An 18258-nucleotide genomic window follows, 5' to 3' on the forward strand; every position below is an offset into this window, starting at 1 on the left:
AAATTACTAGCTAAGCCAAAGTTAGCAATAAAAATAAAGAACTTAGCATATCAGCTTTTTGCATTACCTCACCCAAATTTTATTTTTGAGAGGGTGTCTGTTCACAGATATATTAAGTCTCTTTCTACAGTCCAAGAAGTACTACTGCCATGCAAAAGCACAAGCCAATGAACTACACCAGCAGTATCTCGCCATGAAAATCCAGGATATTCCATTTCTATAATACTTTTCAGTCCCAGACAGAGTGCTTTATAGGAGAGGAAAACAATGATCTCCCTGAGTTCATGTTGTAATACAGCACAACTGCCACCCGCACAAAAACAACAACTAGGCCACTACCAAAGTATCTGAAATGGCTGGAATACCTTCAGAGAAGTTTGGGATTTCCAGATAACTTCTGCCACCACAGAATGAAGCATGTGGAGGAGGCAGGTAGTGGCCTTCACAGGATGTGACAGTCCTACCAGATAGCATCACAAGAATTCTGTTGCCTTACAAAAACCTACTTCTGCCAAAGGATGATTGTCCTACCAATTTTCCATTTGTATAACAGAACTAGTATGGAAGTAGTGTCATTCAAGTTTAAAATTCACTATCCACATAGCTTTTCTCCCAGCAAAAAAAAATAACATCAGCCACTTATCTCTACAGGCACTGCAGTTTCACATCATTTCACAGAGGACTAGTACCACAATTGAAAAAAAACAAAAGGTCAGCTGTAGCAATCCTTCCAAAACAGTTTATTTGCAACACCTTTCCCAAGCAAGACTAAAAAAGAAAAGCAAAAAAGCACAGAAGAGCTACAAGATGTACATACAGCGAACACCCACACTATTTCTAGCTCATTAAAAGCGCTCCAAAACTTCCTGAAACTTTGTTGCAAATACTTCAAAACCTGGAGAAACTGTAGTCTAGGAGAAACAGTAACAACACAGTGTTTTCCAGACTGTACAGTGCTAAGAGACATTTTAAAAAAACCTAGCACATTAGCTCAAGAACGAGCTCCATAGGAAGAATAAATTTCCTAAGGTATTCTGAGATGCAAGAGATGTACTAAAAATGAAGGAAAACAGTACAAGACAGAGCTGTTCTGAAACATGTGAGTATAAATTTTTGAAGTGCGCACCATTAAGATGCTTTCAAAAATGCCTAAAACCACAGAAATTATCAACTACTATTTTATTCTAGAAATTACCATCTTTCTGAAATAACAAATATATTTAAACAGCCTTATGTAGTAGCTGAAATCATTCAATTTCAAGAATACAATCACTAATCTCTCACTCATGTTATACAATATAACTATTCTCTACATAGCTTAGTAATTCCCTGTATTTTCAAGAAGCTGCACAAGATTAACAGTAAACACTCTGCCTCCCACCAAAACAGTCCAACAACTTCAGTGTGACCAACAACTATCATTTTCACATTTTCAAACAGCAAATCAAAAAAGATATTAAAAAACTTCAAGACTATTTTAAAGAAAATGATAAAATTGCTTTTATAAAAGCATATTTTAAAAACTCTAAAGTCTCCAAACATGAACAGACTGGGAAATACAATAAAAGAGAACTTGTCTGGGCTGGCTGTTGTTTGCCTCTGCTCAGACAAGGGTGAGATGGGTTCGCTCTTCTTGGGCTTCAAAGGACGAGGCTGGACTCTCAGGTTCGGTTTTCAACGTTGTTTATTATTTCTTATCTATAAAGTGTTTCTTTTGCCTAGCTGGGGTCTGACTAGCAAGGCAGCCAAAGGCACTCTGACCGCCTACAGGGCAGTCGCATCTTTTTATAACAGACTACGTAAACTATATTTATCTTTTGTCCCCAATACTTATCATTTTTATTACTAAGTGTATTTTCACTAAGAACTTATCAAAAATATCTACATCACACAGAAAATGGAAGACATGAAGAAGGAAGAAGAGCTACGAGGCAGGCTCTAACTCCTTCTATTTTGTTTTTCTAACCTCTTTGTACTAAAATCTTAAAATCTGTGTTTTGCCTTGTAATTATACTATTTCTATACTTTTTAAACTCCAGTGATTCTCATATCTCTATTTACAGGTGGTACATCTCTCAAAGGGTCAAAATTGAGCTATCAGGTACTTTTGGCAACATTCTAAGGCTCTCGAGCCCCCTAAGGGTTCTCTCGGTAGCTCTGGAGCGATGCGCTGAGCTCCCACAAGAACTGTGCAGATGAAGAGACTTGCAAAGCTGACATTTTATGCACAGCAAACACCTCTTTCGTCACACCTACACCTGGCTGCAAACCCCGGCAGTGGTGAAGTGTACGGATGTACCTGTGGCACAACACCACAGCCAGCATCAGCAGGGTGACATCACCAGACAGACACACAAGGCCTGCCAACACATCCTCTGGGCACGGGGCTCCTGTGTTAAGGAGGGAGACTGCGGCAGAGGCACAGCTACGCCTCCAGCAGCGGCACCACGCGCGATCGCCACTACAAAAACGCAGCCCTTGGAAGCAGTCCCAGCAAGCCTTCTGGAAAACTTCTGCTGGCAATGCACACTCACCCACAACAAAGTTGGCCAACTGACCCATTTACCAAATCCAGTAGTTTTTTTCTTTTGGGAGTGAGGAAAATAAAAATACTTTATGAAAACCTTACCCTTGGAGGTATTTTGTTTGTTTTTCTCTATGTTCAAGAAGGAAAACATTTAAAAATAAGTACTTCCCAATCATATTTGATCTTTTTCATTATTTTGTAATCTAGACTTTTTTTCCTAATTTACATTTTGATGTTTCAGATAGAAAATATTCTTAAAGCATACTTGTAATTTTACCAAGGTGGTGGGAGAAGGAACACCAGCACTATTTTCTCCATTGCTGTGGTTTAACCCCAGGCAGCAGCTCACTACCCACAGTGGGATGGGGAGGACAATCAGTAGGTGAGAACACACACACACACACACACACATATATATAAAAATATATAAACATCTCACAAAAACTTGAAAGAATAAAAAATAATTTTTCTGTGTTAGAAAACTGTAATTTAATTGCACAATGACAGAATAATGTACAGTTCCCAGAGAGACATACACATTAAAAAAAAAAAAAATCCGGAACAAACCACATTTGGATGCAATGGAACAAGAAGACCAAATGGAGACAACCACAAGTTGGTGTCTGAGGATCACCCCACCAAGACAATTCTTAGGGAAAGCCTCAGATACAACAGAACTTTTAATAGTTATTACTGGAAAATATTAATTTTAAAAATTAATTTTAAAAAGCAAACTATACCAAACAAGGAAAAGAAGGAACACTAAGCTAAGGATTCTTAAAAATACTGGGGCAAAGCTACACTTAGTTCTGAAAAGCAGAATAGGACGTTCAAAATTTGCTGCAATAACTACAAGAGTACCTACGTCTAAAGTTCAGACAAACACTATCACTCTGGATTAAAAAAACAATGACAGTTGAAAGGCCATAGCAAATTCTAAAATAAATAATGCTGTAATTCCTAGGATGAAAGTGCATAAAGTGAGTATGAATGATAAATTTGCAATTTAAGTGTAAATCCAAGTATAAATGTGAAAATTTACCCACCAGGGGGACTGATGCTGCAGTTTCAAACTCGTAAGAATTTAACCTTGACTCAAAAAAGACAGCATTTAGGATGGTTTCAGCAGTTCAGTCTCCATGCCTATTCAATTTGCCCTGTAACATTGTTTACCAACAATGTAGCATTTTGGGCAATACAACTACCTGGAAAAGCACCTCCATATATGCACAGAGAACACACTTTTTTTATATATATATATATATACACACACATTTGTAGAACTTCTACCCTAATGATTTCACCTCTTATACTGAAAACTGTAATCAATGTAAGTTACAGCGAAGTTCTTCAGGAAACAAAAGTGTTTTCCCACAGCTTCAGAAATTTGACAAGTTCATTCTTCTAGCTTCATAAAGATAAAAAAGTTCAAATGGAATTTGCTGGAAAGAAATTATATAAACAAAGATGCCTGCCTGTCATTCATTACTTTTACATAATCTTGCCTCTGTCTTATACAAATAAAAACATATTTGTATTATCTTTGATTGATGCAAATTACCACTATTTTAAAATGATGATACTGACAGTTTTAAGGGATTTACTTCACAGCGCTATACTTATGATCTCTTTCAGTAAGCTCACTGGGAGAAATATTATCAGTTTTGATTTATTGCTATCCTTAGCAAATGGCTGAAGAATCTTACAAAGTACAACATGAGTCAAGATACCAACTTAACAGATGAAGAACCTACAAGTGATTAATCTGGAGTTTGCCAGTGCTCTCTTTGACACAAGATACCACCATATTAAAACAAGTAAACAAAAATCCCAACAAGAAAAAAACGAGCTACAGAAATTTCAGCTCCATTTAGGTGACTTTCATATCCAGTAGCCTATATTTTAGTGGAAGGATTTTCCACTCTTGGATCATGGACTTTGGTTTGTTACTAAAGTATTGCAATACCAGTGATCCCAAAGAACAACTAAATACGGGTATTTCAAACAACTGAAAAGGCTCCATATCCAGCTACCAATTCCTGGTCATCAAGTTTTTAATTAAAAGCTCAAATAACTTATTCAACAACAAGAGTAGCCAAAAAACAAACAAAAGAAACAAAAAAGTGGAAGTGCCTACATTCTAACACAAAATTTAAAACTCATGATTTCCTGAAATTTTCCGGTATATTTCATTTAGGATTTTTGCATTACCTCCATCCATTTGGACTTTCAATACCGGAATCTTCAGCACTGAGAACATTATTTGCTACAGTTCCTCCTAAGTTTGATGTACAACAATAACATGCAAGCCATTAATGCACAGGCATAAAAAGATGTCACTTGAATGTATAAATAAATGCATTTACCCTTTATTAAAATTACATGCAAAATACATCATCTGCACGTATCAAATGGAAAATCACCTGTGGAGGAATGGCTACAGGGTAGAGGTCACTCTGGCATACTTTTGTTAGCTGACTAAGGACTGAGAAAGTACCAAACCCTGCTAATCTGAGTTTCTGTACCTGCAAGAACTTGTGTCCTTGAGCATAGCTACGGTACAATAACAGTAATGAAGATGAGATGTGAGAAACAGAAATGCAAGTTCTCAAGAATGAGGAAGAGCTGATATTGTAGTATAGCCAATAGATTGCTTAGCTTACAGACTATGCATGAGCTTATTACTTGTTGTGTATAAAAGTCTGGCGGTTATCAATAAATTTGGAGCTTGCTGATTCTCACATTAGGAGTCCAAGACTTCTCTCACCGTGACAATCACCTTATAATGATGACCAAACAGTAGAAAAAAATTTCATATCAGCCGCTTTTCCACTCATCCATTCCAGCACTCACTTCTTTGTCATTGTATTAATCTACAGCATAGGTACTATAAGCTTTTATACACAGAATATTTATTAAAAGTCGTAACAAATTACAGCTGAAAAAAATGCTTCAAATGGTATAATGCCTAATTTTGTATCAATATCAAAACTGGAAGGTTTTAAAACAGTCGAGTAGGTACAGTCATTAATCAACCACACATAATCTGAAAGGAGTCAAAAAGTATAATTAGTTCAGCAATACAGATTACAACTCCAGCTGTTGGTGGCTTTTAAATGTGCACACACACACACTATACACATCAAGTAAACTCACAACACTGAAATGCAGTACCTGCCTAAAATGCAACAATAGAAAAGAAGCAGAAAGAACCATACAGCTGACCTTATTGAGACACTTAAGAATTACTCTTGATAGCAATCCTGGCAGCTGAAGGGAACACAGGGTCTGTGGAACCAGCACAATACTCAGAAATTATCTGCCATGCATTGGCAATTCCCTACAGCTTGGGCCGGGAGCTCGTCATCACTACAAAGTCAATGCCGCCACCTAAGGGTGACAACACCGCACTGTGTTTACTGACACAGTACTTACAGGAAGTTACATTGAAAACTGAAGTCTGCATTGTGGATTTAATGCCTTTAGAGAAGATACATGTAGCTGATTTATGAACATGTACACAAGATTTGCCTTTTTCCCTTCTATTAACATCAAACTTGGCATAAACGTTTCACTGCAGGACCAGTATTACAGAAACTGCCAGGTCAAAATGCAACGGATCTAAAAAAAAGACAAAACACCAAAAAAATTGAACTCGAAGGAGTAGAGTTCTCTAAGTTAGGTTTCTAAGAAATTGACTGAATCATTTTATGCTGTTAAAAAATTAATAAAGTAAATGTTTCAGAAGAGCTTGTCAAATGACAAACTTTTCCATAGCATTTTTACTACCAGACAGATGTCTCATGCAGTGCTCATGAAAGCATGACTTCCTACACTTCATCTTAGTATCAGCATAGCTGTTAAACGCATTTTTAAAATGCTAAACCTTACTTTTATGGTACATTAGGTGGTACATTACGTATGGTGCACTTCAGGTGTATGTAAAGTGTTAGAGGAACTAAAATACAAGAGGGGCTTCATCACTACTAGTGTATACTACCAGCATGCCATCTGCACAAGGTTTTTGCTTCAGAAATCTCCAATTTAGCACTTGACAGAAGATGAAACATCATTATCCGAAGCTATGATATACAGTGTACACAAGACAGAAATCCATCTCAGTATGCACAGAGTCCTTCACTGCAGGGATGATGAGGCTTTGGACCAGGTTATCCAGAGATGCTGTGGATTGCCCCATGCCTGGAAGGGGACAGGCTGCATGGGGCATTGAGCCACCTGGCCTCCTGGTGTAGTGGTAGTGGGGTTGGGACCAGACCTCTTTAAGGTCCCCTCCAACCCAAACCATTCCATGAGTCCACAATCTTCCTGAATATGTACATAAACTTTTAGCAAGCAACTAGTTATTGAGAGATGCTAGTTATTCAGCATAAACAAGCCCTAAGTAGGATGAGCTACATGAAGTTACAAAGCTGTGAGGTTTGGTGTGTTGCTCACTTAGCATCAGTAGCTGGATTTGCTGAAGCCATAGGCCAGAAGCTGTGAACATAGACATGGATATGCTTTCAGCCAAAATAATTAATTTGCTTAGTCATCTTCATAGGAACTGGTACAGCGCTGTGTTTTAGCTTTAGTATGAAAAGAATATTGATAACATAGTAACATTTTGGTTGTTGCTAGGCAATGTTTATTATATTAAGACTAGTGGTTTTTTTAGCTTTCCATCCTCTGTGCAGGTGCACTTGAAAAAAAACAGAAAATGAGGAGGCTACAGTTGTCAGCAGAAGCTGTAACTCAATGAGACAAGAAATCAAGGGGCTGCCTATGTGGTGGACATGGAGAAAGAAACCAGGAAAGTGCTAGAAGACCACAAACCAAAAGTTACCATTAGATCAAGGATGAGAAGAGTGTATGAGAGGTGGAGGCATAAGTCATAAAGGTATAATTGCCTGGGATTTTCTTTGTTCTGGGTCTCTCTTTGAAGGCACCCAACCTTCACTGACCTGATGCTGTATCTCTATTAAACCTGTAATTTTTATAAATCCAGTGTCTGAGATTTTACTGCAGGAAACCTAGATCACATCTGAAGGAGAAGGAGATGCCTGTGTCTGCAAAGAAAACCAGAAATAGAGTCCTTCTGAACATGGGGGTTTAATTGTAAAAATAGTAATTGAAGGAGAAAGTCTGGAAGTCTGAGGTTTTCAAAACCTCAAATAATGATATAAAGTTTCAAAAGTATTTTGGGAAAATACTTTTGAATAAAAAGGGTTTCAAAAGTATTTTGGGAAAGTATGCCTGTAGAAACATGGGAAATCAATCAATTCTTTTTCTAAAATTTCTTCAAGTAGAAGAACAGTTTTTAACAACTGCATATAAAAAAAGAAATAGCATATGGAATACATTGTATGGGATGGAAAAAGGACACGGTAATTACATTCTTTTGGAATATTTTTCCCAAAAAATTTCTTTCATATACCTGTTACCATTGAAAAAAGTAAATTATTTCCATACATTCTAAACATTTCACACTGTTCAGTTTATAAGCGTTATAATACTTTCTTCCTGAAACAATTTGCCTGGGCTAAACTGAAAGCAAAATACTCTCTCCTCTCAATGTCTGTGACACAAGGTACAATGTTGAAGTAAGTGTTTTGTAGATGAGAAGTATGAAGAAGGAAGGGAAATGGTTCCAAAAGTAAAAACAGAAGTGGGAGGGGAATATCACTAAAAGACCAAAATAAATTTATCAGTTTACACAATACTTTTTATTCAGAAAATAAAATGAATTAAATTTATTTTTACCATATATTTTATACTAAGTTGCTTCCAGTTAATGCTGTAAAAGCATATGTTAACTGTTTAATTGTGTGACAAAACTGTAATATTCTGATTAATCTACCTTAATTCTTATTTACCGAAACTAAAGCATATTTTTCACATATCTTAAGCATTGTAGTTTCTACCAAACATAGCATCTTGTCTGCTGCAAACTGCAAGGTAAGCAGAACACTTACAGAATACCCATCTTAAAAAACTGTTAAATACCCATTTTAAAAAACCTGTAAAATATGTACGTTACAAGTATCATCACATATCAAGTATATTGCCAACTGGGCCAAAACTTGGTTATCTTCAACTTGAAGACTCAAGACTCTAACAAAGAAATGGAAACACAGTCAATTTATATTCTGTCCTAATGAACATATCTGGGAACCATCAAACCTATTATTTGCCTTTAAGGATCCACTTCACTACATCATTTTATTGGAAAGGAAGAAGTGCTGCCATAGCAGCTACTATACTAGCTCATCTGGTCTTAAATGAGCTTGTAAAAGAGAACAGAGAGCAAGTGAACAAAGTATAGAAGAAGAATACTGACATTCTCTTACAATATCTAAAACTCCACCCTGCTCTCTCCCATTACCCATATCTGGTTCACCACAAAAATCCACAGACGCTAGGTGTAATAGCAAGGAGCAAACTTGTAACTATCACCTGGTTAAGTTTCAGCAACAATTGTATCATAGTTTTAGCCATTAAGTTACCAGTAAAGGAAAGTAATTAAAAGGATAATAGTGTAAAATGTCAATTTAGATAAGTGGAGAAAGGTTTTCTCCAGGTCTACATTGAGCTTCCAAATCTAGATCTCCTCTATCCAAAATAAGGAAAACAGCTTGCACAAAAGCTTCTGGAGATAACCCTTTCATTTGGGTGCCCTGTAGTCACTGAGTTCTGCATCTCACAAAACCTTTAAAATATTTTAGGACTCCACCCTTCTATTGCAATAAAAGCCATTCAGGTGAAGTACCCCTCACTCTGTGTCTCAGCTAGAGTACTACACATTAGTGTGGAACAGTTCTCTGGCTTTACATCTAAGCTAGGTACTCTTTGTGTCAGGTGGAAAGACTAAAAACAGCAATTGGTACACAGATAACAACGAAATTAACCCATCCATCCTCCACCAGCTTTATTCTCATTGAACATTCACATGATGCAAACACAAGTTATAGCACACCATTCCAGTGTCCAATAAAATAAAAAGTCCAATGAAATTCAGCCAAGAAATTAAGAAATTTTCTAGTTTTGTCTGGACAGAGCTATAATCTATTCTTCTTACACTGAAATTCTGTGTGATTATTTAATTGCATCAGACTGCTTGGGGGCAGATCAAGAGAGACAACACAGTGACACACTTCATAAGTCCTATGAAGTCTTAATTTTTTTTTTTACCAGGCTCCCAATTTGGCCAGTATGCTTCAGAGAAGAGGCTCAGCATATAATTTTCTGTCATTCAAAGGAGAGAGGAAAAATAAACATGTTTTGAAAAGATACAAATCCTAAACAGTTAGGCAAATAACAACAATCTTCTGTTGTTGAGTTAGCCATGCAACATTAACTTTTTCTTCCTACATCCTTTGTCCCATTTATTAATTGCAGCTTTTGTTTATTACCATGAAATAATCAGCACTTCAAAGACAGGAAAGGGTCTATTTTTCTGTGAAATGTCTAGCATATTCAACAATCAGAACATAAATTCTCCTTTCTCTGCTTCTGCTCAGCAGTCTGATAACGGAGTTACTTAGCAACAGATGAAGCAACTGAACTGTGTTGCCTGATCCACACACATTTTACTGCAAAGTAACCCTCACAAAGGCATTATTTAGCTGATGGTTGCCTCTGCCTAGATGTATTTTTGAAGTGTAAAATCCATTAGTGTGAGACAAGCCTGTATGAAAACTCAACCATCATGTACTATCTGTAATGCACTACACATTTTGAAATTAATAGAATTGCCTGTAAGAGTCACACACATGATTTTAAGTACCTCTGAGAAAGGAATAAACAAGAAAATGCAAAACATAAGACTATTTACATTATTAACATGGATGCTACAGCAGTTGCTTAAAAGGGGAGAGGATAGAAGTCCTCCTTCTAGCATACTGACAATGTATGAAGTTTAAATACACAGACCAAGCTCTTGTACGTCAAGTACACTGTTTTTTGCCACAGAATATTTTGATTTCAGAGAATGAATGCTTATTCATTTTGAAAATACACACACATACCAACACATATCTCCCCAAACCACCTTCTTCACCACTGGAACAGGAAGTAGTAATATGTGCCACACCAAATATCAAGGAGATTTTTTAAAAGGGAGAAAAGCAACCCACAGAACTTGACAAACCATTTGCCAACCATGACTCCCTTCAAAGGCAATTCCACAACCAAACAATCCCTTTATTTTTCATTTATTTTGGCTTGTAAAAGTTTCTATTTTACAATTGCATGAGAACCTCTTAAAAGTTGTCTTGGTTCATCACATAAAACAACACTGTCAGCAAGACCTGAGAGTCTATTGTCCCTAGCAAAGGGAAAGCACCACAGCTTCTTCAGCTTTGTCATCTAATGGCATTGTTCAAGAGTTATTTTATTCTAAGGATTCAACACCCTGGAGTTCATAGCAGCTTCAAAACTTATTTCATTTGTACATAGGAAGATCTATGAATTTGCATTGTACAGAGCTATACCAAGTTTGCTCCATGACTTTTTCTTCCCCCTAAAAAATTAAGGATGGGCAGGAATTTAAGTACAATTAGATACTAAAAAACAAATAGAAAATTCATTAAAAACTGGGCAAAAATTCAGTTTTGTTAAGTCACTAGACCAATTATCAGAATTAAGAGAAATTTCCTATTTATTTGACAGCAAATATTTTTGTCTTATTTGCAAATAAAAATCAGTGTTGTGTTTTCAACAATGAAGCAACCAAGTAGAGTGCAAATTACGAGCACATTTCACAATTGCCTTAAAAAGGATTAAAATACTTCCCATGTTCCACTTCAACCAGGAACTTCGATGATATTTCAGATACTAAAATCACTTCAGATACTAAAATCACTTAAAGTCTTTAAGTGCTAACTGCAATAACAACTTCTTAGGTTACATTTCATACTATAAAGAGAATAAAAACTTCAATGATGAGAACTCTAAGATGCATCTACAAGGAAAGCTAAGTTAATTCCTTGCCTCCAAATTTTCCAGTGATCAAGTACTTACTCAGAAATTTAAACATTCTACTTTCTAAATTACAATTAAGCCATTTTTTCACATGCAACTATGCAAATCTTAAAGGTTTTCCTCTTCCTTTCAAAGACAGGGTCAATTAATTTTAAAAGGTGAGTTAATTAATTTTAATTAACCCACCTTTCTCTTTCCAGAGAAGGAAGGAAGATGTTTTTCCTTCTAGACTTCTCAGATAATTTGTTTTTCTTTTCATATTTAAAGTTTTTTGTGTATTAAGGTAAGAAGGATCAGCTTTGACAGTATTCAAGACTGTGTTTCAAGACAAGAGGAGGGATGTGCCCTATTTCTGCATTTAAACTACACAGAAATCTCAGTTTAGGTCTCTGTCTCCTATTTTTCAACTTTCTACAGTTCTGATCAAACCCAATAACTGGCTGCCTTTTTCTTTGTTGATTTGAGAATGGTTTCTATTTAAAAAAACCAAAACAATCTTGAGCATTACCATTTCTTTATCTTTTTGAAGCTAAATATCAAATGATTCTTGAATACCAGGTATGCTGTTCTCTTACAAACACAATTTATTTGTTCCAATTCAGCACTTTTGAAACAAAAGGTATAACCACAATGTTAGCTGACAGTTAAAATTTCAACTGCAAGCAAGTTTTACTTTCTTGCAAAAAATAAAATTTTAAAAAATAAAATTAAATTTAGAAAGAAACTTAAGTCATTTGCAAGCTACTCTCTCTCTGCATTAGAAGCCATCCTTTCAGAGACTGCTTAGAGTTAGGACGCAGGATTGCTTTGTTACTCCTCAACAACTTCCTTCAACTAGCATAGGCACACTACTCCATCCTGATGAGAAAGTGACACATTTCAAGAAAATATTATCAGAGTATATCACTTGTAATCAAGAACCCAAGCTCCAAAAATCTTTTAGATGTTTGCACTTTTCACTGCACTTGTAGAAACAAAAAAAAACATTCCATATGAACTGTTTTCCTATACAAACCACGCACCTACCAAGCAATTACTCATGAAATACCATGTTAAAAACAAGAAGTTAATGCATTTAGCTTAACTTGTACTTTGCATTACCTTCTGTGCCATCTCTGCAGAACTGCAATTTTCACAGCTAGAAACATTTTTAAGCAATTCACTTGCAAAAAGCAGCCATTCTAAAGAAAATTTTTAAAAGATAAAGAGCAAGAGAAAGCTTTGACAATCAAAAAATGCCTTGGGAAGAACAAAATCATTATATGTACTTACTAATTTGTTTTCTTGCATATATATTCTTTGCAGCTTCAAACAGCCTTTAGCTATAATGATCATTCCTTCATCTGAGATCTTGTAACATTGCCCAAAATGTATGTCTTTCAATTCCCTGCATTTTGAGCCGAGCTGCAATTAAGGAAATCAAAGTGAAAAAAAACCAACAGAATTTGACTGAAATGAAGAGACAGGAGAAAAGATTTCTTTCTGCTTCTCCACCCCCCATTAAAAATTATCTTTCTTTTCAGGCTTTGAAATGCTGTATGCAAACAAGAAAGATCCTAATTACACACGTGACAAAATGAAGTTGCTAACTACAGTCAACAAAATGGAACCAACAGCACCACATAAGAACTAAGTTTTCTACTGAGTATGCACGTAACTAACAACGTCTTTATGCTCAACAGCTTATTTGATTTATCCTAACTCCTAAATGCTCCTTTAACACTCTCTGAGAGTTAATGAAACTTCCTGTGCATCCAACAAATAAAGATCTTAGTCGCCTTCAGCATTCATGAAGCAAAAACGAGTTACTTAAACACAGGTTTTAAATAGCAACCAAGCTCAGGAAAATTGAATCCAACAGAAGTGAAGTATAGTATGTTAAACTGCACATTTAACTACAAAAGCAATCATTCAATCACTAGGTATTAAAAAAGTAAAAAAGTATGTGCAGTCTCTAGAGAACAGCATTTACTGCACCAAAAAAAGTCTCCATACACCAAATTTTAAAACAGAAGATTTTTCATAATTTTAGTTAAATCCTATGGAAGGGTATCTTCTTCTTCTTCTTCTTCTTGCTAAGCTGAAATATACTAAGTTCTCAGAAGGAATTTGTGGAATGGATGGTTACCTGCTTCAGGCCTTCATCAGTGAGTCTGTCTTGATTGCCCACATGCACTTTCTGAAGAAGAGGACACTGAGAGGCAACTGCAATAATAGAGGTGTCAGAAAGCTGCTTACACCTGTAGGCAGTATATCTTAAGAGCCCAGGACATTTAATTGCTAATATGCATACTCCTGTATCAGATACATTGCGGCAATCAGAAATATTGATTTCAGTAATATTCTGGCTTCTTGATGCTATTTTTTCCAAGAGCTCATCAGTGACCTGCAAAGAAAAAACAAATACTCACATATAACTTTTTGCATAAAAATCTTTACTGTCACTTGGACAAAAATGGCTGTTTGTAAGATGCATTTCCATGAGCTATAGGAAAAATGAAACTATACCTCCTTTACAAATATTACCTATTGCTGAATATTTTACTGCAATTGGTTTGTTTCAGAGGGGTGGGGTGGGCTAATGGTTTTGAGAGAATATGGTCATTTGGGGGAAAGCCAGTTCTGACATACTATGCTGACTATAGCTAGATGGCTTCATGATAAAGCTCACAGAGGGAGAGGCAACAGCTAGACAAGTACAGAAAACACAGGCAGCTGCAGGAATTTATGTCACCACAAAAAGAATCCCAAATTGCTGCCCAGCTTGACAGAAGCTCTCAAGTACCAGACTGAGTTCCAGAGTTAGGAGGGTAACTACAGACCTACTTCTCTTTTTAGCCAAGAACAGACTATTTGTGATGTCCAGGTATTAGAAAGATAAATTACTTGTTGGTAGAATTGCCTTATAAGGTTTAGGGTTTGATGTGCCTCAATGACCTCAGCTCCTAGGAAAAGTTAACAAAGCTTGGGCAGAGTAATGTACTACTGACAGTGGACACAAAGAATGCAGAATTCATAGACCACAATGACATTTGGCAGAACTTCTTAGATAAGGACGAAACTAACAAAGCAAACTCAGCAACCATATTTAATCAACTCCGACTGAGTAAAAGGCAATTCTGGCAAGGGGATATGGCAAACACCACAGACCACCAACCCAAAAAACCCACCAAACCAAAAGACCAGAAAGACTGAGTATGTGGACTAATTAGCGTAAGAAGGGCAGGAATCATTTAACCAACAGAAGGTAGAATACCAACTAATAACTAGAACTATGTAACTTGTAGCCACCAAACATTACTGATTTTGTTTACTGAAATATATGTGATCTCATACTGATAATCATTTGTGTCCTACAGAAATTGTGTTAGCCTTCATTCTATTGTACTTCTTATTTGTAGTAATGCTGCATGGAAGGGCAGTGTTTCAATGTCTTAAAATTTTTCTTTTTTTATTTTAATATATTAGCAGGTATGCTCCATTTAATCAAAGGGAGAACTGCTGAGGAATACGCTCAGTGCAAATAGCTCAGGGTGCAGCTGAGCTCCAGGTGGCACAGCCAGAGGCAAAAGGCCATGAACTGGTGCCAGCCCTTTGTAAAACAAAGAGCACAGAAACCTGTGGCACAGCCAGGCAAGGGACACTTGGAAATACAGCAGGAGCCAAGAGCCCCCAGATGTACCCATGCACAGACTGTGAGGGTATAAAAGCACAAAGGTCCCTTTTTTGGGGCCCCTCCTCCTCCAGCCTGAGGTGTTCTTCTCTTGCTGCACAATGATTACACTATTTTAAGGACACAGAGGTGTGAGACTCTGCTGTGGGACACCTGAAGTGGAGGCAGTAAGGGAAGTGGTCTGAGTGTGTGGGGTGTGCAGGGAGCTGAGTAGGGCATCCATCACCTCCCTGGGGCCGTGGCCGCAGAGGGCCTTTGGTCCCAGGCAGGTGGTGCCAGTGTGGCTGACAGAGCAGCCCCTGGGTGCTCAGACAGCAAAGTTTCCTTATCACCTTTGTAAAAAAACATTCCATCCATTTTGTACCTATACACATTGTAGTCAGCCAAAATGACAATAATCTTAAAAGCAGACAATCCTGCAAAGGACCATTCAGAAATATTTGCCCATCACTTGGCATAGATGAGATTTAGCTTAAACCAAAGAGGGCAAGGGAGCAACACGAATCCCTTTTGATTTTTGTCTTACACAGCCAAGAAGCAGTCATTGCTGTATTCAATACGGTTTTCATTTGTAGCAAGTCAGATCTTTTTTCTTGCTCTTTCATCAGGCAGGCGTTAAAATGGAAAAGAACTGTGCTGGTTTGCCTGGGGTAGAATTTTCTTCACAGTGACTAGCATGCAACTATATTTTGGATTTGTGCTGGATTTCTTATTGCTGAACAGGGATTGCACAGAGCCAAGGTTTTTTCTCCTTTTCACATGGCCACACTAGCAAAGATGCTGGGAGGGAGCACAGCCAGGACAGGTGACTCCCATCTGACCAAGAGGATATTCCAGACCATGTGGCATGACAGTCAGTGTATAAGTCAGCCAGTCAGGGAGGGGAAGGAGGAAGAAGGGGGAGACATTTTCACTGACGGGGTTTGTCTTCTCAAGTCATTGAGAAGAGTCTTCTCAAGTGTGATGGGTCCCTGCTCTGCTGGGGATGCCTGAGCACCTACCAGCTGATAGAAAGCAGTGAATTAATTCTTTGTCTTGTTCTTAATTCTTATTTTGTATATGTGTGTGTAATTTTTCTTTCACTATTAAACTCTTTAAACTCATGAATTATGCAGCTTTTATTCTTCCAGTTCTCTCCTCAGTGCTACTGGTGGGAGACTGAAGAAGGAGTTGCCTGGGCCTTTAGTGCTGTCTGGGATTAAACCACAACAAAGACAAATTGCAAAGAAAAAAAATCCTTCTTAAAATGCAACTGTCCAGTTGTTATTTCTCTGCACTCTGTATTTTCATTAAATGCTCAAGATGCAATTTATAAACCTCTGCATGTCACTACTCAACAAGAAACCCAAGGGCAGTGGCCAAACAACACTGGCATCCCTAGAGTTTTCCAAGGAGGGAAGTTACCCTGAACAATTTAAGGCTAGGCTCCTAGGGATCTCACTAAATTAAACCCACAAATATTTAATTCTAGGACCAGCTAAAAGCCTAAAAAAACCAAAACACTGGAAACAAAAAAACAAACACAGTCTATTTTCTAATGAGTAGGAGCCATACCAGCTGAAGAATAAAATAAAGAAAATTTGTTAAAGCAGAAGAAGCACCAAGTTTGTGACCATTCCTCCAACTACAGCAACCTCAGAAATGCTCATGTTTGTCTTAGAATTAATAAGACATCTCACAGCTCCAGACTATCTAATGCAGAGTTGAGACAGGTAACCCACAACCCATTTCAAAAAGCACTTATGCTCACACTGTTTAATAACTGATCTCAGACAAAATATACTATATTTAAAGGAACCAATCTAAGGATCCAGACATCTTCAGGGAATAGCAGAAAAATCCATGCAATACCACCATTTTATGTGTTTCTTTAGTTTACCTCTGGTCAAAAGAACAAGTTCCAAGAACAAATTCTGAATCATGAAAACAATTATTCCACAATGATATCTTCATACCTGCTGGCGACTACTGAGATCCAGTTGCTTCCAAAACTGAAAATCTAAACAGAGGTCACGCCAATATTTACAGACTAATGACACTGAAAGGCAGCGCTCATTCAGAGATAAGTTGGAAAATATCTGTAAAGAAAGAAAAAATAAATTTGTCACATGTAACGATATTTTAGAGACAGAAATATTTTATAATCAATACATCTTGTAAAAGACAGAGAAGTATTAGCATGCATTATAACCCACTTGCCCCCTGCTTGATTAGTCAGAGACAATAACAAAAAAACCTACATCCCACAAGAACTGACAGTAATAGTAAGTCATATTAGCATAACCAACAATAGAATATATCCTAAATACTCATCTCATAGACTGAGTTTCAGAAGTGGTTCTGAGATGCCACACCTAAAGAATACGAATTAGCTCAGTGTTATTTGCAAGCCATTTAAGAAGTGTTTTCATTCCCACCCTGAAATGGATGGGAAACCTTTTTATTTTTTATTTTTCAACTGAACTGCTAAGAAGAGTCTTAACGGTATTCAAACATCAGGTCTTGCAGGAAGGGGGCATGGGATGGTAGACTAAATTAGCAGAGTAAATCAGTGTCATAGAAGAGAACTGAAGCACAAAATCAGCCTTTTATACCCCAAGGTTTTAAGCACCATAGCAGCTGGCAAAAAAAAGAATAAACTGTAACGTTATAGCAAGACCATAAATTGCCATAGCATGTATTACATTCATCCTTTTCTTAAGAACACTGTTGTTCATTAATAAATATAAAAAGAGGGTCTGTCAAGAGTTCACAAGAAGGTACCCTGCTGTCACTCTTGCGCCGAGGTTGGGGCAGGAACAGGTGAGAGGCAGGATCGTAGAAAGGCAAAGAAGACTTTATTCAAAGGAACAGCACGGTTTTACTGAGTGGTACCATAGGTTCTATTCTGTTGGCTAACTAACAGAAACATCTTTCTCACACACTGTCCTCGAGAGGAACAGAAAAACCATCTGCAAATTGGTTATAGTCAATAAGTTATCACATCTTTCCAACTCCCTAAAACCTCTCACAAGCTGCTGTGAGAAACGCTTGCCGTTTCTCTCTCTCTGTCCCATGGCATCCACACCAGGTCAGCACA

The 18258-nt window shown here is 37.1% G+C and overlaps 1 protein-coding gene across 1 annotated transcript in view; it reads right to left on the minus strand.

Annotated features, from left to right (window-relative positions):
- The window catches only part of FBXL17 (F-box and leucine rich repeat protein 17), a 270391-nt gene that overhangs the window by 238886 nt on the left and 13247 nt on the right, over nucleotides 1-18258 (minus strand). Inside the window, exons 2-4 of the mRNA XM_084225368.1 lie at nucleotides 17135-17257; nucleotides 13635-13892; nucleotides 12779-12910 (exon numbers count right to left, since the gene is read on the minus strand). Coding sequence (XP_084081494.1) covers nucleotides 12779-12910; nucleotides 13635-13892; nucleotides 17135-17257 — 513 coding nt within the window. The remainder of the gene's footprint in view (nucleotides 1-12778; nucleotides 12911-13634; nucleotides 13893-17134; nucleotides 17258-18258) is intronic.

This window comes from Fringilla coelebs (assembly GCF_963513975.1).
Source record: "Fringilla coelebs genome assembly, chromosome: Z".
Classification (NCBI taxonomy): Eukaryota; Metazoa; Chordata; class Aves; order Passeriformes; family Fringillidae; genus Fringilla; species Fringilla coelebs.